Source organism: Brienomyrus brachyistius, chromosome 4 (genome assembly GCF_023856365.1).
Source record: "Brienomyrus brachyistius isolate T26 chromosome 4, BBRACH_0.4, whole genome shotgun sequence".
NCBI lineage: Eukaryota > Metazoa > Chordata > Actinopteri > Osteoglossiformes > Mormyridae > Brienomyrus > Brienomyrus brachyistius.
In genome coordinates, this window is record NC_064536.1 from 5,469,252 (window position 1) to 5,495,706 (window position 26,455).

Below are 26,455 nucleotides of genomic sequence, written 5' to 3' on the forward strand. Positions count from 1 at the left end.
TTGGCGGACGGCCTCATCGCCATGGTAACGCTTATCTTTAGTTACAAGGTTTCAGTTTCCGATTTAGCTACTGCAAGATGGACTTTTAAGAATAAACTGAAAGCTATATATGTTGGCCTCTAAAATAGCAGGAAATATTTCACGCTGGGCCTAATGCGGAAAACAGCGGCCGAAGGCGCTTAATTCAGCGAAGCGGGCTGGCCCGTACCCCAGCGACTTCCGGAAGGCGCTGAGCTCCAGCACGGCAACGTAGAGGACGCTGATGGTGAGCAGTAGGGCCATTTTTGGCAGCCAGGAGACGCGCAGGAAGAGGGCGACGGTGAGCGTGCCCAGCGCGCATGACAGGAAGGTGTAGGGGGCACTCTCGCACGGCAGCTCCGCCACCGTACGGTTGGCACCGCTGGTGTCGAGGATGACAAAGGAACTGGGAGAGATCCGACCCCACGGCCCGGGCACACAGCCCACCTTGGTAGAGGGGGGGGGGGGGGGGTGGCGGGCAGAGCATCAGGGTATAGTTACGTCACATTAACAGTTACATCCTCCCAAAACACCCAAACTGGGAATCTGGTTTTCTTTGGGAGCTGGGAGGGAACAAAAATGCGGATTGGGTTGGGAAACACTGAATTACACGCATATAAATAATTTAACCAAGGAATTATAACTGAAATATGGTGCTAAAAGGCAATAATTAGAGTTACACACGTCACTGTGGCCAGTGGAGGCTAGAAGTCATGGGACTTCTGGGTTCTTACCACACAGGCCTGGGCGACGAAGTAGAGCAAGAGCACTATGAATACGCACAGGGCGGTTCTGATCCGAATGGTGAGGCATCCTGGGAAGCACTGGAGGGGAGGGGACATGAGACAGCATGAGCCTGGGATGCCGGGACTGGGTTATGGAGGGTAAAAGACAGCGCGACTGTTACAGCGTGCATAAGGGCAAAGGGACGGAAAAGGAGGCCATTAATCTGACTAGGCTGCCGTAGTTAGATGGGCACAGATTAGAGGGGGGAGTATTGTTTGGGGAGGTGGGGGATGGGGACGCGTTGGCATGGTAACGGCGGGTGTTACCTGTACTTTGGTGACATGCAGGTACATGATGCAGGCGGACAGGAAGCATATGCTGAAGACGAGGAGGACCAGCGCCACGGTGCCCCTGGGGGGAGGCACATGGCGGGTTAGCGGTTAGTATGGGGACAGGGGGCCACAGTGATGGGGGTGGGGAGGGGGGGGGGCAGGCCGTACGCACTGTGGGATCATCAGAAGGTAGATGAGTCCAAATAAGGCAGCGAGGACCAGAGAGAGAATGACAGCGCTGGTGAAGTACTCATCCAGGACCTGGTAGTACTGAAACAAGGGTGGGGGGGTTAAAGGTCAACCAGAGCAGCCAGGAGGCGTCCCAGGAATAAGGCAGGGAGGATCACGTGTAACGCAATGCAGCAGCACTGTAAATGGGAGGAACTCCGGCGGCCGGCTCACCCTGTGCTCGCGTTCCGAGTGCCGGTACGTCAGAGTGAGCACGTGCAAGTCGGCGGTCTCCGATTCGGTCTGCCGCGCCTCGATCAGACGCCCGATGTAGCGGTTGACCCGCGTGCCGGGGGTGCTGTGCGCCACGTTGGCCGAGAAGGATGTGCGGTTCCGCAGCTTCTCGGGCGCCGTGCGCAGAGCCCGTCTCTGCCGGGACACGGCTGTCAGCCCCAGTGCGCTTACTGCTGTGGTCAGCCAGACCACCACTTCACAGATCAACACCATTCCTGGGAATTCCATCCACCCATCACCTACGCATCCAATCATCTGTCCGTTCATCCATCCCTACATTCATCCACCCACTCATTCATCCATCCATCCATCTGTCTGTCTATCCATCCATCCACCTTCTGTTGGATAGGGTCACCGAGGCCCCGGAGCCAATGTCAGTCAGCACAGGAGCCCGAAGCTGAGGAACATCATCATGCTACTGCACCTAAATTCAAGTGCAGCCCATCGCTCTGGAGAAGCACCTTTGTAAAGCTTCATTCTCACTGCAGGTTTCGGTCTGTTCATTCCCATAATGCAATGCACACTGCCATTCATACTACAACCTCTGAACTCTCCAATTATGGTCAAAAATGATAATCATAACATGCTGTATATGTTCTATCACTAATCACTAATACACTATATTACATTGTACTGTTTCTTGATCCAGGGCCCAACGGTGATATGATTACTCGGGCAGCCATGGGATTTGAACTCACAACCATTAGGACACAGCCAAGGTCGAATTAACAGTGAATCACCCTACTGTCATTCAGCCTTCAGGCCAAAAATATGCAGCACCCAGGTACTGTGATCAAAATAAATTTAGCATTTCTTGGAGACAGTGCAACTCTCCTCAAACCAAGGTCATAATACATAGATTAACAATGTACACTGTTCTCAGCCCTGTCTATGGGGTTATGCAGATGCTAAATGCTTGTTTTTATTAATCCCCAGTCCTGCAGAATACAGTAAGTGTGATGCCAATGTGCACGTTCACTCATGGTTAACCGATGGGTTTTCTCTGCCTTTAGGGCCAAAGCAAACATGGCAGCAGATGGTTGATGGTATCTGCTCTGTGTTTTCCAGCAGAACAGACCTTTGTGGAGGGAACATCAGATTAGATCTTCGGGCTTTAATCAGATGGTGTCATATCGATGCATGAATGATGAAGTTATTATCCCGAATGTCGATTCTAGAGAAGAAACAGGTCGCGATCAGGCCCACGCTCAAACCCCGCATGTTGGGGCTGGAGGTGCCACCTACCTTGTCTCCATCCTCGCAGGTCATGACGTTGGAGAACGGGATCTCGGCCTTGAACATCTTGCGGCAGTGCATTAGCTGCACCAGCAGGTAACACACGGTCTTGAACTTCATCTTCTTGGCAGGCTTTATGTCGGAGAGAATCAATCCGGGAAATATCTGTTGGGAGGGTGGGGGGGCAAACAAAGACACAGGGGATGTCAAAATCGCCGGTGATGCGTAACGGGCACACGGGGAGCTCCGCGGCTCCCAGGAACAGACGCATCTGGGTCGCAAAGCCGTTTAAAGCATTTCAAGTGTGAAATTCTTCAGTGGATCTGGATAATGTGACCCTACAGGCCGGGGATCTTCAAATCTGCGCCTCGATTCCAAATTCAGGTCATGTTTTCCATTCACTCGGGTGGATAGTTTAATAAATACTGGTTCTGATTGGCTGGAGGCCTCCCACCTGGCTCACAGGTAAAGGAAGGCTGGAAAATCAGCAGCGCTCGGACCATGCGGCAACAGACGTGGAAAAAAAGCACAGGAATATAGCTACACCATCAGTCGGCAACAGTCAGGAGAATAATTAAGGAACAAACGGGATATTGCTAGTTTAAATCTGTTAGGGGCCACTTCTGTAGTACCCTGTAAAAGGTAGTTAAACCAGAGCTTTGGGAATATTGTTGGATTTAAAACGGGTAAAGCAGTAGGTTGCTCCGGATAAAAGTCCCTCCCAATGACTGTAAAGCGGCACAAAGAAGTTTCTAGCAGGTTCTTTGTTCCGTAACTGACTCCGTAACGAAATGCGTTATCTCAGACTTAGAGCTCGCCCACGGCACAGACTGAGGGTTTGCGGCCAAGACTAGAACATTCACACCTCGAGAGTCACAAACAACACCTCCCCCCCCCCCCCGCCTCCCTGCTCCAAAGCACAGAAGGGGGGGGGGCAGGGAGCGGGTTACTGAAGAACACGTTACTGCAGTCACAAGGCGGACCAAAGTAAGTTTCCCATCTGCGGCTCTCTTGCTGCCTGTTACTTAGCTACAGCGATGTTACATGCAGTGAAAAGACTGTCGAACTCCTTCGCAAGCACGCAAAAACCAAACCGGAGCCGTTTCTCAAACATTAATAAGGAAAAGTCACGATTCTACAAAGGGACCTTTTAAAAGTGGCTGAGATCAATTAAAACGTTATTTCATGCTTTCATGAGGAACTGCAAAATCCACAGGGGCCGCTTGCATGGCATTTTAAGAGGATGGTGTAACTGGTGCAGTGTGGCTTGTTTGTTGTGCTGACAGGCTTAACCCCCGACACACAGCGTATCCCCAGTGAGGAATGAGTCTCCACACTGGGAAAGTTGTGGCTTTTTTGGGTGTTTGCCAAGTCTCCTTTGCCAAATTTGGTGAGTCGGCAAGACGCCGAGCTTTGGAGGAAAAGTGGAATTCCATGCGTGCTACAGGAGGCCGGCGGAAAATGCCACGGATGGAGAGGGAGGCCTTGCTCCGCCCGCGGTGCCATCCTCCACCCCTCCTGTCACTCCTGCTCACACCCTGGTGAAATCAATTAAAGGCAGGGGGGCCATGAGCCATGGAGAGCACAGGGTCAGCCTCGGGGGGGGGGGGGGGTGTTCCTGGGCCATGGTCTCACCCAAATGCGCCACTATGCCCCCCCAAACATCACCCACCAAGGATGTTTAGAGGTTTTAATTAAAAAAAGTTTAATAAAGACTTTTAATAAAGGTTTTAATAAAAAGTTTTTAATTAATAATGGTAAGAAAAATGAATAAAAACATCTTGAATAAGATATAGTCACTGGAGACGTAATGGCTACAAGGATGATATTTTGCTTTATTCCTGGCGATTTCATTCGATAATTATCACTTTATCGGCATGTTGACTATTTTTGTCTTTAGTCGCTTTGTAACTGACTGTAGCTAAATCAGGAAGCATTCCAGTGCATTTCATGCACATTACCAATAAATATTCCGTTTCGAATAGATGCGAATACACCACGCACAATGACATCCCTCACTGACTCCGCCTCCCTCCGTTTAACTTATCCCTCACCTTGCGCCGGTGTGACGGCACGATGAAGAAGGTCTCGATGTCGTGCTTCTGCAGGAAGGCGTTCCTCTCGTGCCCGTAACCAGGTTCCACTTCGTAGTCCCCGTTTAGGCACTCTAAGGTAGTTCTGGTGATGTGGACCTTCCTGTTCAGGGCAGATGCATATTCAGAGTGTATTCACCCAGGACAGTTGGCCATAAATAGGGAGACGGTCGCATTTCTCTTTGCATCTGCAGAGATGCATAAAGCAATGCGGCTACATGCGCGGGCGGCTAACGGAGCATTTGGCCGGTTTCCCAAGCCATGCGCTGACCCAGGAAGGCCTCCAGCCTCCATCACGTTGGCCAGGGTCACGTCGTTGGACCAGACGTCGTACTGCCATTTCCGGAGGCCCAGAACGCCGCAAAGCACCCTGCCTGTATGCAGGCCCACTCGCATATTCAGGTCCACCTCTGTAGCCTCGGCCACCGACCTGCGGAGACAGCAGGGAGTGCCATCAGGGAGCCGCCCACTGGCTGGCCGAGAGGCAGGCAGGCTTCTGAGCCGCGCTGGGCGAGAGTGCCTGTCAAATGAACAAAAGAGCACGCCACTGTATGTGTGTGTGTGTGTGTGTGTGTGTGTGTGTGTGTGTGTGTGTGTGTGTGTGCATGCTCTGTTCGTGCGACGCCTGTTTTGAGGTCTTACCCATCCTGTTCTGGAAAAACAATCTGTCACTGGTACATCGCACTCGCACTTACATTATGCTTGCATTTCATTAACTCGCCTGGCACGCTGATCAAGAGTGCAGGGCGGCACGTTGCCCATTTGATTTGTTAAATCTGGACCTGACACGGAAAATATTTTTTGGGCAGGCACTTTTAGCTGAAGAGACTTACAGTTTTTTATAGATATCAGGGTTGAGAGAGTCTCTGGAGGGTGAAGGGCCTTGTTCGGGGGCCCAGTGGTGAAATCACTCTGCCAAGTCTGGGATTTGAACCGACAACCTTCCGATCCCACTGACCACTCACCAGCCCCATCTGCAAATATTTTAGTAATGCCATCTGATACTCAGCTAGATATTGGGATTAAACTGAATAATAAGATCTTTCATTAGCATTTTCTGCAAGTGTTTGTTCCGAGAAATAATTTGCAGTTTTGGCCCCTACACAATAAGTTTTTGTTGTCTGCTTCCAGATTTTACCGAAAAACTGAAGAGACTTGGAGTGACTGAACAAGGACTGATATTTTCAAGTTAAAGTTGTTTCACTTACATAACTGTACATAACTGTACTTAGGTACAGAAATGCACTCTGGAACATCCCAAAGGTATAAAAAGCATTAATATACCATCAATGTTACAGAAATGTTCCTCAGAGTCCATTTATGTACCTTAAAAGGTACAATGTCCTACAGCTAAAGCTACAACTGGCAGATCCTTGAGGGTACAGCCCCAGTAACAAGCAAAGGTACACATTTTAACCCTTTTTTTCTGGACTGGCATGCTCCCCAGGGTGTCCCCTACCTTATGTCCTGTGATGGACTGGCATGCTCCCCAGGGTGTCCCCTACCTTATGTCCTGTGATGGACTGGCATGCTCCCCAGGGTGTCCCCTGCCTTGTGCCCTGAGATGGACTGGCATGCTCCCCAGGGTGTCCCCTGCCTTGTGCCCTGAGATGGACTGGCATGCTCCCCAGGGTGTCCCCTGCCTTGTGCCCTGAGATGGACTGGCATGATCCCCAGGGTGTCCCCTGCCTTGTGCCCTGAGATGGACTGGCATGATCCCCAGGGTGTCCCCTACTTTGTGCCCTGTGATGGACTGGAATGCTCCCCAGGGTGTCCCCTACCTTTTGCCCTGTGATGGACTGGCATGCTCCCCAGGGCGTCCCCTGTCTTGTGCCCTGTGATGGACTGGCATGCTCCCCAGGGCGTCCCCTGTCTTGTGCCCTGTGATGGACTGGCAGGCTCCCCAGGATGTCTCCTATCATGTGCCCTGTGATGGACTGGCATGCTCCCCAGGGCGTCCCCTGCCTCGTGCCCTGTGATGGACTGGCATGCTCCCCAGGGCGTCCCCTGCCTTGTGCCCTGTGATGGACTGGCATGCTCCCCAGGGCGTCCCCTGCCTTGTGCCCTGTGATGGACTGGCATGCTCCCCAGGGCGTCCCCTGCCTCGTGCCCTGTGATGGACTGGCATGCTCCCCAGGGTGTCCCCTGCCTCGTGCCCTGTGATGGACTGGCATGCTCCCCAGGGCGTCCCCTGCCTCGTGCCCTGTGATGGACTAGCATGCTCCCCAGGGCGTCCCCTGCCTCGTGCCCTGTGATGGACTGGCATGCTCCCCAGGGCGTCCCCTGCCTCGTGCCCTGTGATGGACTGGCATGCTCCCCAGGGCGTCCCCTGCCTTGTGCCCTGTGATGGATTGGCATGCTCCCCAGGGTGTCCCCTGCCTTATGACCCTGGGCTGGGTCCCCAGCCATAAACTGGGTAAGTGGGTCGTTCTTTGTTTCCTTGTTTTTTTTTTCGTTTTTTTTTTTTTAAGTTCACGTCAAAATTAATAAACAAATAATTTAACATCAAGACAGCCTCTGCATTTAATCAAAGGGGTGGCATTCAATCCCAGGAAGTTTCTAAGCAGACTCCTTTATGCATTTACATTTCTGCAGTTTGGCCACTACACTGATTACCTCATTTCAAGCGTAATGCATTTAACACATAATAAAATGCCAGAACCAAGATAATTTCCATAACACAAATAGTTTCCTCACCCCAGTCTTTTTAAATAGGTCTTATTAAAGGGATGTACTCCAATGGCCTGTTTATTCCAGGCTGAATTAAAATTTCTATCACAAAGTCATATAAATAATGTACATGCATACATGTAAATATTTCATTGATATTCAAGTCTCTCTTATGGTTGACCTTGAACAAACCCAATACCCCCACTGTCAATTGATCAGCTAATTAACAAATGAGACTTAATTGAGCAGCTGTCACATGGTATCACAATATAAAATCACAGTCAACCAGCATATTTTTTTTCTATATAATTTAAAAGAATGTTGGTAAAAATGTTAAAGGCATTTACATTGTATTGTTAATGTGACATAAAACAGACAATTACCTATATAGGCAATAAATGATTTATATATATATTGAGCTAAATAGGCTACTGCGGCACGTTGCATTGCGTAAGGATGCGCACTGGCATCCTAGCGCTGTTGGGTATAGATGTGGGAAATTCTGTACATTAGCTGGATTTATTGACGCTGCAATAGAAGTTGGCAAAAAAATATCTAATTTAGTCCTGACATTATATGCTTTACACCTTGGGGTCCCCGCAGGCACGGATTACTGCGTGAAACAGTTTGCACCTGGCAAATCCTACACGTAGGACGCGCGTTTGGCTCCTTCTCCTGCCAAACCTGAAGTTGCCGAGTTATTTTCCTGTACTTTAACACGGACTTGTTCGCACGTACATTTGTCTATGTTTTAACTAAGTGCTCGCGGTTTTTCTTTTATATACCCACCTTTACAAATCGCCAAACCTTTCCGATCTTTACAGAGAAATCAAGCACCCCTGCCTTCACCTGTCCTGGAAATGGTCTTATTATTCACAAATGAGAACATAACTTGCAATCCTAGCTAATCTGCATCTTTGAGAAGTTCTTTCTGCATGCGGTTTTAGAAACCTAGTATATTTATTCGGCATTACTGACGACATATTTAATGTTCGATCTTCATTTTACATATACAGTATTTTAGCCCGGATGCAAGAGGCTGTTGAACTGTAACAAGGGTGTAATAAGGGCTTGTTTACCGTGACTGACTGATCGATTGTGGTGAGTACAGAGACAGACAGTTTCTCTACTGATGCTTATTTTTCATATTTTTAAACGGGAGCCTCAGCTTCCGTGTGATTATTCTTTAATATAGCCCGTCGGATTTCACCCCACGCCCCCTCTGTCCTCCGCACATGTGGGAATTGTTCCGTTACTCACTGCGTGCCAATGAGCTGAAACTGGAGCCAAATGGGGCAACCTCTGTCTGTTGATTAAGTCGTTTGATAATTAACCTTTGGATGGTCTTGAACGATTCAGTAGAGCGTTTCTCTCCCGTAATTACCAGTCTGACATTGCAGTAGACAGAGTATAATGTGAAAATGCAACAGAAAAAAATCTGTGGTGAAGAATTTAATACAAATTCGTAATCAAGTGAATCGTTTATATTAAACCCGTGACTCTTACCAGCGTAAGTGGTGAGAATATGGATGAATGATTGGAATTAACAACAAATATATTACCGCATAAATAATTATTAGTCTTCTCATTTTTATGTCAAAGGATGCCTTGATTTCCTTGGAAACACTCACGTGATGGTGTCGATCATGTCGAGGCCCATCTCCACGCAGCAGTGGGCATGGTCCGTCTTCGGCTGCGTCAGGCCCGACACGCAATAGTAACAGTCCCCCAGGATTTTGATCCGTCTGCAGTGGTTCTCCTGTCGGAGTGAGAAAAACGCACTTGGTTCTGTTGCAGCATCTCCATGCATTTTCATTCACTTTATAGGGTGGGATGGGTTAAGATAAATAATAACCACATAGTAAGAATTAACTGAATGTAACTTCGCATCAAACCCTCTTATACTCGGGTGGTTCGGAGTGTCAGAATGTTTTCCGTGGTGGATACAATCGCGCACATTTGGACGCGGCCGCATCTGGGTCGTTGCGGCGATGACGGATTGACGCGGAGGCAGCAGTCAGACGAGCGATGGAGGCTGGTCTCAGATTCCTCAAGAGCCTCTAATGAGACGAGAGCTTTGCTAATTACGTCACGCTAATTGTCCGGCAAAGGCGCCGTCAGACTGCACCCCATTAATGGGCTTCGGTTTGATTCGCGGTGTCTCACGCATCTTCCCCCCGCGTTACCCCAGACCTGTAATTGGGTTTTCGTATAACTGATTCGCATGGCTAACATCATTTTAAAAAGCTGTGTGTTTATAAAATTAATGCTAACTCAACTGTACGGTACATTGGCCAGACACTGAAGTTGTGACCTTTTGAATGCACTGTATTCGTATAATAACTTTGGCTGACTTTACATTATTATGATAAATGTAACCACATTAACATGGTCAGAGGTTCCAGCAGTATATACTTTTATCTGTCACAGGAACCCCTACTATTTTCTGTGATGGTGTAGTCGTCAACTGGGTGTGTGGAAGAAGTTGGGGCAACCCAAATGATAAAATCTGTTGACCTGGGGTCTTTGACAAGATTTGAAATTTTGTAGGGGGGGGGGGGGTTAGATTGTGGTTTAGTGTTACACATATTGGTTCAAAAAGGGACGATCCTATGAAATAGGGGATCCATGGCAACTCTTTGTCTAAAGTGTAATTTGTTATGTTAATTGAGGCCCCTGTTTAGCAGGAGACCCTGGGTTACAGCCCGGGTAACCCCATGCATTAAATGCTTCTGATTCGGCTAGCGGCCATTTTAAGTAAATGTACTCAGTTACGGTTTGAGGAAAGGCGTGTTATTAGGCTGCTTTTGGACAACATGCTCTTTTTGTTAACAAGCTTTGGCGTTTCCCCGATGGACCCTCTGAGTCCTGGCCAAGCTTGTGTTTCCAGGCACCTGTCTCCTCTCCGCCGGGAAGCCGCGGTGTTACATAATCGGTTTGGGCCGTGCCGCCACGCGCCATCGGCAGATCGGGCCGCCGCTGCCGCCACACAGGCTGGGAAGGGAAGGGAGGGGAGGCTGAACGAGAACCATCTGGAGGGAGAGCTGTGAGATGATTACCGAGGAAAGAAGAAAAGAGAGGAACTTTGTGGAGAATCGCAGAGTTGTGCTCCTTTCGCTTCAAAGTGCTTTGTGCCGGTGGCGGTTTCACTGAATGCTTGGTGAACCTTCGGTGTGTGTGTATACACCGGGATCTCAGGGATGATGCCTCCAGTGCAGGATGTGGGCTGGGCTTGGTGAACCGGGAGTGGGCGAGGTCTAAGACTGTCCGTCGACGTGCTCGTTACATGCGTGGAACCTCAGACAAGCTGCAGGTAATCCACTGACATCAGATGACGCTTGTCGGGAGGAGACATGCACTTGCTATCCCCGCCTCTGACCGTCATTGGCCAGTAATTTCAATGGTTGCTATCCCATGTCATAGCACTTTGGTAAGACGTCATTGGACAATCAGAATAAGTGGCAAAAAAACGATGTTGGACTCTTCATAGGAGCAAAGCTTTATTATTATTGATTATCAAAATATTTACGTGTAAATGTCATCCACATGGCTTATGTAGTTTGGCCCATGCATTGCTTTCAAAGCGACGTGACTGGCTGCTGGCTTGCATTTTGGCAGTATCCTGTCTCCAATTAATGTCTTCATTTCTCACTGCCCACTCCGCACAGCTGTTGCGTCAGATGTCAGTGCTGCCTAGTCTCTTCCGCGCATCTCCCTGCTCTTCCGTTTCGCTCTGCGCCCATCGCCATCCCTCGCTCTGCCCACGCTGGAACCGGCGGCCAGTTCCAAAGCGCGGAGGACAATGGATCCTTCCCGTGGGTGATGCATGATTGGCTAACGGAGATGCCCTTCACTTCTGAAGCTTGCCACCCCCAAAGTTATTTCATGCTAGTCAGTGTAGCACAGCATGAGGTAGCTATAGACCAGGGGTCTCCAACTCCGGTCCTGGAGAGCTACTATCCAGTAGGTTTTCTATTCTACCTGGCTTCTGATGAGCCACACCTGTTCCTGGTATTTACCTGAGTACAGGTATAACTCATCAGAAGACGGGAAGGATAGAAAACCTACTGGACAGTATTTCTCCCGGACCGGAGTTGGAGACCCCTGGTCTATAGCTACCTCATGCCATACTACACTGCTTCTAAAATCTGTTACTCTGCATTGTTGGCACTTATAATGCAAAAACCATTTACACTGTTATGCAAATGAGTTTGTTAGTTAGCCGGATAATAATTCTTGTTTGTTCTACTAACAGTTTGGTTCTGTGGTCCACGTGGTGAATAACAGTGATTATAAACATGCTAATTAGTCATATTAGGTCAGTTACACACCCTACTTATTACCCGAAAGGCTTATCTGCTGAGTTGAGTCTTACGACAAAGGCTTAGAACTCCCCTTTCATCATTTTGCAGCACTGAAAAAATCTGCTTGATCAAATGCAAGTGCTGATATTGAAACGCTTGTTTCCCTGACGCTGTAATTTACCCACTACTTCTTGAAGATGTTATCCTGCGATATTAAGACAGAGTGTGTCCATTACACTGAGAGCGACGCCGCGTTTAGAGTAGCAGATGTCGCTCCTTCTCTCGGTTTGCACTTGCCGGTGAGAAGCCTGTCTCATTTTGGCCGATGCGCAGCCCGTTTGGGGGGAGCACTCAGAGCTGGGGGGGGGGGGGTGTCGGAAAATACATGTAGAAGAGATGTGGCGCGTCAATGGAGATCCAGAAGTCGGGCCAAGTAACAAGGAGGTGTATCCCGATGACAGGCTTTGGAGCCACGGTGGGGGAACTTGTGCATGCTTACTGGAAGCATAAATGTTTGCCTCAGTGGATTAGGGTGCTGTGCAAGAGATCAGAAAGTTGTTGGTTCAAGTCCTGGTTTCAGCAGACTGATTTCACTGTTGGTCCCCTGAGTAAGACCCTTTACCAGCTCCAGGGACCATCTGACTCTGCTTTCTCAATATTGTACGTCACTTTGGCGAAAATCAGCTGCTAAATAAATAAAATTTTATGAAACATCCCAACAGGAAATAACACGCATCGGGGTGTATTCGAACCCGGTTCTCGGGGACCCACAGACAGTCCACGTTTTTGCTCTTTCCCAGCTCCTACCCTGCATGTACTATAGGTATTCAGTGTTCCTGATTGGCTGGAAGCTGTGAGGGAGCAAAAACATGAACTGTCTTCGGTTCCCCGAGGACCGGATTTTGAGAAACTGCTTTACATGAGGACCGTTATCCCTGTTCACCGTTACAGTGTCACTACTGTCCGGATCCTGCCTGCATGGCCGTTTGACGACATGCATCACGTGGTGCTACATGAAATCTGCTGATTAGCATCCCTGTCTTGAAACGCAGTGGACGCATGGGCTGTGGAGAGCGACGTACAGGAAGAGACGGATAGATGTGTGTCAAGGTACAAATTAAATTGCTTCAACCTGCCGCCACTTGCTCCTCTAACTAAACAGGTTTTTTTTTAGGCTGTCCCAGTGTAGATGGTGAGCATGGTGAGGCACATATCTCAGTTAGATTGCACATGATTCTCTCCTTCTTTTAGAACTCCTAACTTCTTAGAAGTGTGAAGCAAGCCAATCAGAGAGCGGCTGAGGTATCAAATGTGCGCGTTTGTTGCTGCCGTGGAAACACAGCATCTAGGCAGATTAATACTGCCCTACATAGGCAAAACGCAGTAACTATGCTGACACGAAACTGAAAGAGGGCTTGAAGGTATTTACAAGTATTGACTATCTACCCAAATGCGAAGTAGATCAGTAAATGCAAAAAGTGCCCGTATTCAAAACTGAGCACACTTGAATTGCGATATTTTGTCACAAGATGAAACAGCCCGAGAGGCCTACTTTTGGTGATAACTCAATTTTGATAAAATATACAGTTATGGTGCTTTGCATTTGTATAGAAGAAACAGCCAAGCGATGTGCTTTCCTGCTCCGTCGACCGTTCTGTTAAATGACCCTGTGGAATCCATTATTCCGGTTTCATTGGGATTTCTGGGACCTTCTCGTGAAATTGACCACGCGGCGTCACGGATAGAGAAGCCGAGTGAGGCGGTCTGAGAAGCCGAGGAGGAAGCACAAGTGGGGCGCACAGGCCAGGTGAACCGGGGTATTTAGAAAGTCAAACGCAGGAGGGCTACATGTGGCTACATGTGACCAATCAAAGGAGCCGGAAATGCGGAATGTTTCTTGAAGACGTGAGGAGAACATCCAATCAGAACTGGCAAGAGGCGGAACAAGGAGGAATTTGTTTTAGCTCCAGATTTCTGACCATTCAGACGTCTGGCAGCCTTTAAAAGCTATTTTACTGAATAACACTGAATTAATGTGAACATTTTTGGCTCAGATAAAAATCTGTTCACAGCGAGGCAGGACCTACCCGAGTATACATTATTCAAATGGCTGTTTGATAAAATAAATGAATATGTTCTATATTTCCTTTTTCATTTTTTTTTGTACATGAACAGATTTGTAGCGGGAATCGGAATGAAAATGTGATTCGCAAAGATGGAAGAAAATCTAGTCATGTGACCCGAAAGCACCCAGTTAAAATGAAGTTGTGGCTTGGGGCAGCTGAGAAACGGCGATGTTTAGCATCCGGTTTCGGCACGGGAAGCAATGTCACCGAGTGCCGGCGGCCAATATCCAGAAGCGGTCCGCATGGACACTTACGGGTGAAAACGAAAGAGCTGGCAGGTGAGAGATGAAAGTCTGCGTCTACAATGGGAGAATTCTAGGGGCTGGCATCTCGGAGGACAGTGAGCATGTGCCTGGGTATGAGGCACCGGGGCAGCGCCCCCTGGGGGGGGTACATTTTGTTCCTGGGACTCTCCTATCCCGCCAAGCCAGGGGACGGAGGGATACGGCGGATCGTGGTGCCGCATGATGTAGACGGGGGAGACAAAGCTGCCGCCCAGTAGGGGGCGCCGGTCTGCTCGCTGGCCCAGAAAAGACTTCGGAACAGGGGGGCTGACTGCACGCCGAGGCCAGGGAACCGTGTCCATCTCACAGCCAATCGTCAACATTCCTGCGCTATGATTCACTCTGGTACAAACGGAGCTCTCAGGCTACTGAGTCCAGTGATGATGCGCCTACACAACAGATCACAGTTATTATTAATGCGCTCTGCTAAATATCACTGAAGCGCTTTGCTTTTTATAAAACTGCAGAAAAATGTTTCATTTTCCATGACGACATATGTAAAAGATAACCGTTTACCAGCATAGCTTTTATCCATCATAAATAAGAGGTCGTGGAGATGTGGTGGCAGTGATCCTCAGCCCATTCCAAGAAAACAAACGCAGTGAAACTCGAAGAAAGCACAGTGAAATGCAGTGCATTGTGGGAAATCACAGAAATATACTGTTCTGCCCACATTCTCACCATAAGGGCCGTTTACAGTTCACAGCCCATCTGAATTGCATGGAAATTCAAAAAAAAAAAAAGAATCATGAAGACCGGAGGTATGTGCAAGCTGTACAGTTGGGCTGGATTATGACCTCAGCTCAGCACTATAGTCAGCACCACAAAATAGAAAATAAAGCAGCATTCACAGCAGGTGCAACAAAAAGCTCAACTGATGCTGAACTTTAGAAGCGGAAGTGGAGCTATGGTTGACTATCAAAAAAGATTAACTAAAGCTGTTAGTTAATTAGTGACTAGTCTGTAAAGCAAAGAGGAATATAGTAAAGGGAACCGTCCACGAAGCCTTCGGATGTTGGCAAAAAGTGAGCAGAAGAAGGTCATTCAAGGGGTAATGAAACACAGCATGCTGAAAGCCTCAGTCAGTGCACTGATGAGAGAAGACAAAGTGGACGGCGATGGAGGCAGATCTCGTTCCCATGAGGGAAGCGAGCCAGGAGTCACTGGACTGGAAAACTCAGGTGCACTAGGACCACTAGGTCACGTTCCAGTCCACCTCCTAATTATTTAATTGATGGTAATATTTGTTTTGTGGAGCTGCCACTAATTGGAAAGTGACTTGGGTGCTATGATCTGTAAGAGCCTCTACTCTACTCCCCCCCAAAACTCCACCCCCAGCCCAGCCCCACCCCAGCGACCAAAGTTCCCACATGGCTACAAACGACACAGTGGGACTGCTGTAATTGTAGTGTTCGGTCTTCCCTTCCTGTTACTTTGATTCCCATGGGAAGAACAGTGCATCCACTTTGAATAACTACATTTACATTTACATTTACAGGATTTGGCAGACGCCCTTAGCCAGAGCGACTTACATAAGTGCTTTGAGACTCTGCAATGAATTTCCAATGCTAGCTCAATAAGGACCCAAGCTATGAATACTATCTCTGAGAACTCCATTGAGTAGTGTAGATTTTTTTTTTTTTTTTTAAACACACACCAGAATAAGAGTCGAGAAAGAATACAGAAGTTCTACGTCAGGTATTTCTGAAAAAGAAAAGTTTTGAGTCGTCGCTTGAAGACAGTCAAGGATTCTGCTGTTCGGACATCTAGGGGGAGTTCATTCCACCAACTAGGTGCCAGGACAGAGAAGAGCCGAGATGCGTGTCTTCCTTGTGCCTTGAGGGGAGGAGGGACCAGTCGAGCAGTGCTGGAGGATCGGAGAGATCGTGGTGCAGAGCGGGGTGTGATGAGGTCCTTTAGGTAGGATGGTGCCAGAGAATTTTTGGCTTTGTATGCGAGCATCAGTGTTTTGAATCTGATGCGTGCAGCTACAGGAAGCCAGTGGAGGGAGCGCAGCAAAGGAGTGGTGTGGGAGAACTTGGGAAGGTTGAAAACAAGACGAGCAGCTGCATTCTGAATCAGTTGGAGGGGACGGATGGCGCTCAGTGGTAAACCCGCTAGAAGCGAGTTACAGTAGTCAAGGCGTGAGATGACGAGGGACTGGACGAGTATCTGGGTAGCCTGAGTGGAAAGAAATGGACGTATCCTCCTGATGTTAAAGAGGAGAAACCGACAAGAGCGAGAAAGACTGGCGATATGTGAGGAAAATGACAACCGATCATCTATGGTAACTCCAAGGTTTCTAGCACAAACCGAAGGACGGATTAGGGAGTTGTCGAAAGAGATCGCAAGGTCCTGGAGGGGGGATGAGTCAGCCGGGATGTAAAGCAGCTCAGTTTTACTAGTGTTGAGTTTTAGCTGGTGAGTGGTCATCCAAGATGAGATGTCTGCCAAGCATGTAGAGATCTTAGTGGAGACATGAGTGTCTGAGGGAGGGAAGGAGAGGATGAGTTGAGTGTCATCGGCATAGCAGTGGTAGGAGAAGCCATGTGAGGATATAACTTCGCCAAGAGATTTAGTGTAGAGGGAGAATAGGAGAGGACCAAGAACCGAGCCCTGAGGGACACCGGTGGAAAGACAACGTGGAGTAGATGTGGATCCATTCCATGTCACTTGGTATGTTCGGCCTTCTAGGTAGGAAGCCAGCCAGCGCCAGGCCAGGCCACCAATGCCAAGACTCCTAAGGATGGATAGGAGAGTTTTGTGGTTGACCGTGTCAAATGCTGCTGATAGGTCAGCATCACATACGGCTGCTGAAGCTCAAGTGGATTGTAGAGCATTGGTCACTAACCAGTCAATCACAATCAAGTCAATCTTCCAGACATTTCTAGTCGGAATTGGACTGTCACTCTCCCCAGTTGGCAAAAAAAACCAAAGGCTTCCCCTCCCCCCCCCCCGGTCGCTGAAATATACCACTGTGACCCAGTAGCTCCCCAAGACAATTTTCTTTGTAAAAATTGCTGTAAAAATGTTGGAGACCACTGGTGTAGAGCATGTTGTTGAAAAAAGGAGACAAGAAGTTGTGTTGCTGTTTGGTGTTGTTTGGTAGTGTTGTTGTTCGGTGTTGTTTGGCAGTGTTGTTGTTCGGTGTTGTTTGGCAGTGTTGTTGTTCGGTGTTGTTCGGCAGTGTTGTTGTTCGGCAGTGTTGTTGTTCGGTGCTGTTCGGCAGTGTTGTGCTTGCAACAATAAGGTTTTTAAGTCCTAATAAGTTCAAACTCATACACGCCGGCTTGGACTCGCAAGCAGGCCGCCTCTGTGTGGGTGGAGGTAAGGGCTGGCGCTGGCACTCACTGTGGCGAGCTCGTCGAACTTGCCGAAGAGCTCGTTCAGCAGCTTGACCAGTTCCTGTGCCGTGCACTGGGATGCCAGGCTGGTGAAGCCCACGATGTCGGCAAACAGGATGCTGGAAGAAGCACAGCAACCCACCCTCAGCATAGACCCGCAGAACAGCATCTCCCTGCATCTCCGCGCTGGGTGGCATCATATCGCATTAAAACCACTCAGGCTAAATTTATGCAGCTTTGAACAGTTTACTTGAAAGTCCCTCTATAAACAGGAACTATTTAACAGCGAACTGTGGCTATTTCACACATTCAGACCCAGGAATGTTAAAAGAAAATGCATCCAAAGCAAAGACACGACCCAAGACAATTGTGGGAGATTAAGAGCTAGAATGAAAAATCAACTGCTGCTCTCCCTCCTCCCTAGAGAGGGGGGGGGAAACGTGTGGAAAAGTTTAATTCTCGGCATTTCTGAGAAATAAACGGACAAACGAATAGCACGATATCTCTGAGGCGTCCCATGTTGAGCACACAGGCCCAGAGGAACCCAGATAGATTCCTCCATTTTAACAGCCGGCCCATATTTTTTGCATTGTTCTTGTTTGGTGCCATTGGTGACGACGATAAGAACCTTCCTGACATACATATATGCCAACACATTAATATTAAACTTGTTTTATGATTTTGTTTTGATTTTTCCCCCCACCAGAAGTGACCCCCCCACACACACACACACACACACATCTTAAGGTATAACTGATCATATTTGTGCTTGTTGAGGATCACAGCGTAAAAGAGGCTGCTTCCATGCTTCGTTGACATTCGGAAAATGCACGTTAATTATTCATCTACGAGCAGCCCGTGATTCTCTCTCTCCCCTCCCCCCCCCCCCCCCCCCCCAAAAAAAAAGACGGCGGAGGCTCTGATGAAGCTGCTCCTCAAATTAGGAGAATAATTGCTCACCGCACAATTACCAGCATAGTCAGTGCAATCATGTGTGGACTCGGCACGTGGAACCCTGACGTAGAGGGCCCAATCAAAATGGGGACGCGCCCCTTTAAGACCGTCGTGCCAAAGCCGAGGAGCATGTGGGCTCTGCTGCCACGTCGTTCAATCAAAATGGCGCTGCAGCCCTTTAAGACCACTGTGCTGTTGCGGCAGGTCATCGAGACCCTGATGTTACATCGGCCAATGAAAATGGGGGGGTGTGTCCTTTTAAGACTAGGCTTTCTAGGGATACACACTTGCTGTCCGTTTGGCCTCCATTCAATCTAATTTCTAATCATAAATGGCAGGGTGACTTTATAATGGACCCCAATGGGTATGATGACAGGCAAAGACCCTAGACAGTGTCACGCTGCCCTGCCCCTTACAGAGAAGCTACACGCAAATTTCATATTCATGGTAATATCTGTGGTTAAATACATTATTGAAAATCCACAGATCATTTGATGTCTGAAATTTTGTGACCTGGGTGAGGAAGTATCCCGTGTGTTTCTGCCGGGGAGGGAGGAGTGGTGGGGGTCACGTTCGCTCGCTTTGAACTCGTGGCTGTCTGACATAGAGAGACAGGCTGCATTTTAATAAGCAGTTGAAAGGGGAAACTGCAGGACTGCCCACTTAGCAGAGCAAATCGACGCCTCAGTCAATGGAGCAGAGTTGTTCGGTCCCCTGAGTGCCCACTTAGGGTTGCCCTACCAGCGGGGCCCTACCAGGGGGGCCCTACCTGACATTGTCGTGCCTCTGGATGTAGATCTTGTGAAAGATCCTCTCAGGAGGTTTGAGAAAGTCCTCTTTCATCTCCATGGCCACGTTTCTGGGGAGCAGGCTCATCAGGAGGCGTTCCTAAAAATAAATCGAACACTGTTTTCTAAAAGAAGGACATGGATGATCACGTTGTCTAACTTTAAGCCCCTGTCCCCCGCCCCCATTTCCAGGGATGCCACCAGCTGCGGTATGAAGTTGGTTAATATCTTTAAAATGGGAATTTATTTCCAATTATAAGCTGCACTTAAGAGATTATATCTACACAATCAAAGAAGATGACAGTCAATAAGTCTCAGTGCCAAGGCATGTAAAAGTGGATGTTTTTCAAACTTTAATGGGGTGTTTTTGAGGAAATGCGTGCAGAGATCCAATGCAGCCCAGGGAGCGCATGCGAACCCCAGATAAGAGGTGCCATCGCTACCCACTGAAAATAGCTAGTTAGTCGGTTAAATCAGAAGAGCTAAACTTGTCACTGTGTGTGTATGTGTGCATGCCATTGTATATATATATATGTGTGTGTGTGTGTGTGTGAATGTGTCACTGTATATGTGTGTGTGTATGTGTACGTGTCACTGTATATGTGTGTGTCTATGTGTACGTGTCACTATATATGTGTGTATATGTGTATGTGTCACTGTATATGTGTGTGTCTATGTGTACGCGTCACTGTATATGTGTGTGTATATGTGTACGTGTCACTGTATATGTGTGAATGTGTGCATGACACTGTATATGTGTGTGTGTATGTGTACGTGTCACTGTATATGTGTGTGTGTATGTGTACGCGTCACTGTATATGTGTGTGTGTATGTGTACGCGTCACTGTATATGTGTGTGTGAATGTGTACGTGTCACTGTATATGTGTGTGAATGTGTACCTGTCACTGTATATGTGTGTGTGAATGTGTACGTGTCACTGTATATGTGTGTGTGAATGTGTGCGTGTCACTGTATATGTGTGTGTGAATGTGTATGTGTCACTGTATATGTGTGTGTGAATGTGTGCGTGACACTGTATATGTGTGTGTCTATGTGTACGCGTCACTGTATATGTGTGTGTGAATGTGTACGTGTCACTGTATATGTGTGTGTGTGAATGTGTGCGTGTCACTGTATATGTGTGTGTGTGTGTGTGAATGTGTGCGTGACACTGTATATGTGTGTGTCTACGTGTACGCGTCACTGTATATGTGTGTGTGTGAATGTGTGCGTGACACTGTATATGTGTGTGTCTATGTGTACGTGTCACTGTATATGTGTGTGTGTGAATGTGTGCGTGACCCTGTATATGTGTGTGTCTACGTGTACGCGTCACTGTATATGTGTGTGTGTGAATGTGTGCGTGACACTGTATATGTGTGTGTCTATGTGTACGTGTCACTGTATATGTGTGTGTGAATGTGTACGTGTCACTCTATATGTGTGTGTATATGTGTACGTGTCACTATATATGTGTGTGTATATGTGTACGTGTCACTATATATGTGTGTGTGTATGTGTTCGTGTCACTGTATATGTGTGTGTGAATGTGTGCGTGTCACTGTATATGTGTGTGTGAATGTGTACGTGTCACTATATATGTGTGTGTATATGTGTACGTGTCATTATATATGTGTGTGTGTATGTGTACGTGTCACTGTATATGTGTGTGTGAATGTGTGCGTGTCACTATATATGTGTGTGAATGTGTATGTGTCACTGTATATGTGTGTGTATATGTGTACGTGTCACTATATATGTGTGTGTATATGTGTACTTGTCACTGTATATGTGTGTGTATATGTGTACCTGTCACTGTATATGTGTGTGTATATGTGTACGTGTCACTGTATATGTGTGTGTGACTGTGTTGCTGTGTATCCACCTGCTTCTCATTCTCATCCTCCATGCGAAGCCTCTCCTCTATGCAGTTGCGTGCCTGCAGAAATGCTTTCCTCTGGACTCTCTCCGTCAGAATCCTCACAAACAGCCCGGACAGGTTGACACTCGTGAAAAGAAGCACGTTGGCCACCAGCTGTCGAAAACAGAAAACGGTGGCCTGAGATCCCCAGATCGCACACGGCCAAGAAGGCGGCGGCGATCGTCTGCGGCACTGGCACTGCGCAGGAACACTACGAGATGCAAAGCACATTTTCAACATTGAAACATGTAGTCCAGGTTGGTGCACAAGGACCGACATGACATATGGTATGATGCCCATGCAGAAATGCAACCAATGGACGTTCTTCACTTGCTCTTGTAAGCCATCTGACGGACTGATAAGACGGATTCAGTTTTATGGTAACAAAAAGTTTCAGTCACCCAGCTTCTCTTGTCGATCCAACTATATAGAACAACGTGTTTTTTTTTCCATTGGAGAAGGTCCACGATTCTATAATATAGAGAACGTGGACCTGGTGTGGCTCTGCCGAGCCCAGGTTGGGAAGCGCTGCTTCAGAAACACAGCCGGACGGCGTGCCATTTCTCGTTGCCGACCAGGTGAACGATGAAGTTGACCTTCCCGGAGATTTCTGAATGAACCAATAGAGGAAATTCATCTCCTGTGACCCAATTTTATCCGGAATTACAGGGGACGAGTGGGCCAAGGGCATAAGTGGATATTTGTAAGGGGGTCAACTGCATCTCTAAAATGGCTAAATAACACCCTTTCTTAGAGTGGAAAAACTACTATAGAACCCAAACATGGCACCACTAAACCAAATGCTAATCCCGCAGCCTAACAGGCAATGCTCACTGGTTATCGGTTAGGATTTGAAATAACGCTGAATCTCACGTGCGCATCACTTCCGGTTACCCTAAGAGTCATTAACTCTAACAGCTTATTTTGATCAGAGGTCCAGCATATCGGTAAAATCTTATAAAGTTGTGACTGCGCCTTCCCTACCAACGAACTGCGTTCATAAGCGCTTATGTCAGCATCTGCAGATCGCCGAGTGAGGGCCCGACACAAGACTAATAACACCCACGGACATCTGCTTTTTTACAGCACTCAAAAGAGATCAATGTAGACTTTAATTTTCAAATTTTTTTTTTGTCATTTGAAACGGGAACACTCCATGCTTATTAATGTCACTTGTGATAATTAGTAATAATGCTGTTGGCCGTAAAATGTCGTATCAATAAATGGTGGTTTAGCCTCGACGACCGAACAGATTTTAGTTTTAATTGACTTGTCAGGTAAGCTATTCAATACCCAATGTCCGTAAAACTGCAAAACGATGCCTATAATTTTGCATTCCTACTGCAATCATTTTAAAATCTCATTTGTTTTCTGAACATCTCTTAAAAGAACTCCGAAGTTATTGTAATGTCCATACCGGTTTGCAAAATGTCATTCAAAACTGCGATTACAACTGCATTAAATATAAAGCACACATTAAGTCACCAGACTATTCTAACAATAACGTTATTTCGAATTACAGTATATATTTATATATGTGTCAGCAATAGATTTCATGTGGACAATTTAATATTCGGATACAGATTTTTCTACATAAATTTAGATTAGTCTTGTAACCATTGTAAAAATACGCTTCTCTATGATAAAACATTCGGCTTGGATCTCCGCTTTTTTGTGCACTGGTTTCATGGTTAAATGCAGAGTACTTCTCAATAACTTTATATTAATCAGCGTAGCTTGCTTATCTATATCTATAGCTTCTAGATTTTGGAGCATGACGTTAAAATGAAAGCCACGGTGCTTCATTAAAGAGGACAATATGTTTTGTTGATTATCAACCACATCCTGGATTGCAATCTCTATATTATCTAGACAGCTGAACACGATTGCGAGCCAGTGCTGGCTACCTGGTTCACTGCGATCTGACACCACTTTGTAGTAAACTTGGACTAATACAGAATAATACTGATAATTGTGTACGAATTCAATAGGCCTGTATAAGTTTCTCTGACAATTTCTGTGGATATATATACAACATATTGCTATTCCTGTTTCTATTGGGGTTTACCATACAAAACTTAACAAAATCTTTAATCGCGTCAAATGCATGAGAATTTGATGAATTACAAAAATGATTCTCAATCTTGGTGATCAAATCCGTTTCTAGACACCTTAGTTTTCGGATAACTGGGGAGAGCGACCTTCGACCTAAACACGAGTCGAGAGCACAAACTTTTCCATCTTTTGCCGTTTTAACGTTGCACGTACAGAACATATGCTTTATGGAAGTTGCTGCGATATTGATTAGGTTTATTAAAACAACAGAAGGGCACTCGCCCATCTACACGATTTCCTAGAAACAGAGACGCCCGGCTCCGCTGTCCATTATTAGGTGCTGAACCGTGCATGGAATTAATTAACGGGGGTCCGATTATCCGGGAAAAGAGCGCGCTGTGCATGGCGGACACTGAGAGCTGCCCGGTGAAAGTATTGTAAAAGGCACTTACTGTTCTCCACAACCTCTGCCTTTTAGCAGTGACCGACGTCGCTGTCACAATAAGGTGAGAAATGGCGATCATAATCCCGAAAAGGACGGCCAGCAGAGTTCGCACGGGCAGGAGGGAATAGGCGACAAAGGTGATCAGCATCAGCTGCCACATCCCCTGCTCAGGCGACACCGGCGGCTCGGCTCCATAAGCTCCGAGGGAGAACGGGCAGCACAGGAACGAAAAAGTGAAGCTGAACAGCAGGGTCAGGTTGACGATCTGCTGTAGCTGAGTCACCTGCAAATACTTGACATTGGTGACAATGAATAAAGAGGCGAATATAATACAATGGACCGGATGCGACCCTTTGGACATGGTCAGGCTGGGACCGGAGACCAGTTCCAGCACAGCCAAAGTTGATGCCGTGATGATCAGCACTGCTAGGGCTTTCAGGGTCGAGGTCTGCTCCAGTTTTAGGTTGTAATTTTGGAACAGCGATTCAAGCTCCTTGCAATCAAACTCGTCCTCGCAGGCGATGGCATTGAGAGGGATCCCGGGGGGGCAGTGGCCTTTCTTCCTTCGGGTTTTGACTTTCTGAAACGGAATTTCCTCCATGTCAGTGCCATTCATAAAACGATGTTAGCGCTTCCAGTTTTCCCGTTTTCAGCTGGCATAAAAAAATAACCGGTGCGACAGCTGATCGCCCTCCGCGTTAATGGCTCGAAGGCTGACCGCGTTATCCCCGACCCCGGTGTATAATCTACAGATGCACGCATCCACAGGTTGATCTCCTCGCTTGTTGCGATAAGTGACCGAACAATCATGCACCATCCGATTTCTCTTCGCGTGCAAAAAAAAGCATCAAAGGTAGATCAGTTTATCGGTTTACTCCGACCCAGAACTGGGTTACATTATAACAGAGCAGACGGTGATCCTACTCGACATCCAGCAGCATTTCGCCGGGCTCAGATTGGATCACGCCTGCGCGATATAAGCTTGCGATACAGGGCACGTCTCACTAAGTGAACAGAATGGCAAGAAAAAGCAAAGATTTGTCAGGAGCCACACATACACATATTTTGAGTGTCGACGTCGCGATGACGCAAAGCGATGGTTTTATTCCTGATGAGTTTTGAAACATTAATTATACGCCTGCCTCTAAATCACATACACAAAATAAATCTATTGCACTTTTGAGGTTCGATCACACAGGTGACTTTACAGTAAAACATCCAATAGGCAACTGACTGCCCTTTGAAAAAATGTCATTTTTCCTTTGGTCAAGTAAATAGACACGCTGGCGACTCACTTACAGTTTCCAATGTCACGCTGGGACTTGTTACTGACTACTTTGTAAAAGGTCTTTCTTGCGAATAGCTCGATTTATCAACCGCAAAATATGACGATGCATGCGTAAAGCATATCTGGATGTCCGTTTAATCACTTTACCAGTACAAACATGGATCATACGAACGTACAAACAAATATTTGCAATATATGCCACAGACAATTACACAAATGAAGAGAGTATTGTAGAAAGAAAAGGTAATTAAGTTTTAAAAATAAACTGGGTAGTCACGCGGATTCTGATTACCATGGTAAAGCGGATATCATATTTACAAATGAAGAACACGTTGGCTTTTTCTCTCCATTCTGCAGTGGCACCTTGCGCTCCTAATTAACAGGTTTGCATCCCATGGCATGCATATCCGGGTTCATCATTTGCATAAGTCTATTCAATGCCATTTACCGTGGAGCTGAATTATGCTATAAATAAACATGCTGTCGCTCCAGCTCACCAGGGCTATTTAGCTCTTTTATCCTGGTTCACCGCATTTGCAATGTGCACGCGGGCCGGTGCATGTTAACGCATTGCGCAATCGCTGTATAGCCAAAGTTTGTACTCTTAATGATTTGCACAAATTATTTTGATTAGCCGCCATTTTAGGCTGCCAACAAAATAATAAAGGCCAAAAGACATTTTTTCCAAAAACGTTCTGACATACATTCCGGGTTGATGCGTAAAATAAATGGTTATTCTACGTATTTTGAAATACTCGGCATATTTGCACAAAATAACCAAGAAGGCACGGACCGTCTTAGGAGTCCCGTGTGAAATTTTAAACGTAGGAAAAATACCTGATAAATATGCGTACTAAAATATAGTTTGCCCCCCAAAAATAGGCTACATGGAATGATTTTTATAAAACATCTAGTAATTTAACATTTATTTTTATTATCTACCAGTACACTCAATAGTTGTGTAGGCCTATATGAATGTAAGGTGTAAGTGATTGTTCATATCATATTTCTATCAACTTACTGTTGTAATTCCCATATAGTGAATCCGAAATTTATCCTCTAAAAAATCATTATTCTGCGCCTATGATATCTTTAGTCCCGAAATATAAAGTACAGGAATAAGATATAACATCAGCGTTGCCTCTAGAGCGTCCAGAGGGTCTGAATCCCACTACTGCTCCGTGTGTGTGGAGTTTGCATGCTCTCCCCGTCTCTGACAGGCTTCCACCTGGGGCTCCACTTTCCTTCCACACTCTAAAGGCGTTCAGTTAGGCTAAGTAAGATCTCCAAGGTATATGGTATATGCACCCTGCGACAGACCACTATCCTGTCCAGAATGCGCCCCAGCCCTGTTCCCTGTGCTGCTGGGTATCGGGTCCAGGCCCCAAGCGACCCTGACCAGGATAAG

At 47.0% G+C, this 26,455-nt stretch overlaps 1 protein-coding gene across 6 annotated transcripts in view; it reads right to left on the bottom strand.

Annotated features, from left to right (window-relative positions):
- LOC125740559 (adenylate cyclase type 1-like) overlaps positions 1-25,449 on the bottom strand; it is a 31,730-nt gene extending 6,281 nt beyond the window's left edge. The window contains exons 1-13 of one of the 6 annotated variants that reach the window (XM_049011830.1): positions 25,340-25,449; positions 21,224-21,373; positions 19,319-19,437; positions 17,603-17,714; positions 9,169-9,296; positions 5,139-5,297; positions 4,829-4,970; positions 2,784-2,939; positions 1,479-1,673; positions 1,249-1,346; positions 1,071-1,155; positions 753-842; positions 209-465 (exon numbers count right to left, since the gene is read on the bottom strand). In XM_049011830.1, coding sequence (XP_048867787.1) covers positions 209-465; positions 753-842; positions 1,071-1,155; positions 1,249-1,346; positions 1,479-1,673; positions 2,784-2,939; positions 4,829-4,970; positions 5,139-5,297; positions 9,169-9,296; positions 17,603-17,714; positions 19,319-19,437; positions 21,224-21,373; positions 25,340-25,342 — 1,694 coding nt within the window. In that variant the 5' untranslated portion in view covers positions 25,343-25,449. Of the gene's footprint in view, positions 1-208; positions 466-752; positions 843-1,070; positions 1,156-1,248; positions 1,347-1,478; positions 1,674-2,783; positions 2,940-4,828; positions 4,971-5,138; positions 5,298-9,168; positions 9,297-9,442; positions 9,697-17,602; positions 17,715-19,318; positions 19,438-21,223; positions 21,374-21,660; positions 22,098-23,766; positions 24,768-25,339 lie in introns of those variants that run through there. The other 5 variants (XM_049011828.1, XM_049011829.1, XM_049011833.1 and 2 more) reach the window with 5 other exon arrangements.
- Between the last annotated feature and the right edge of the window lie 1,006 nt (positions 25,450-26,455).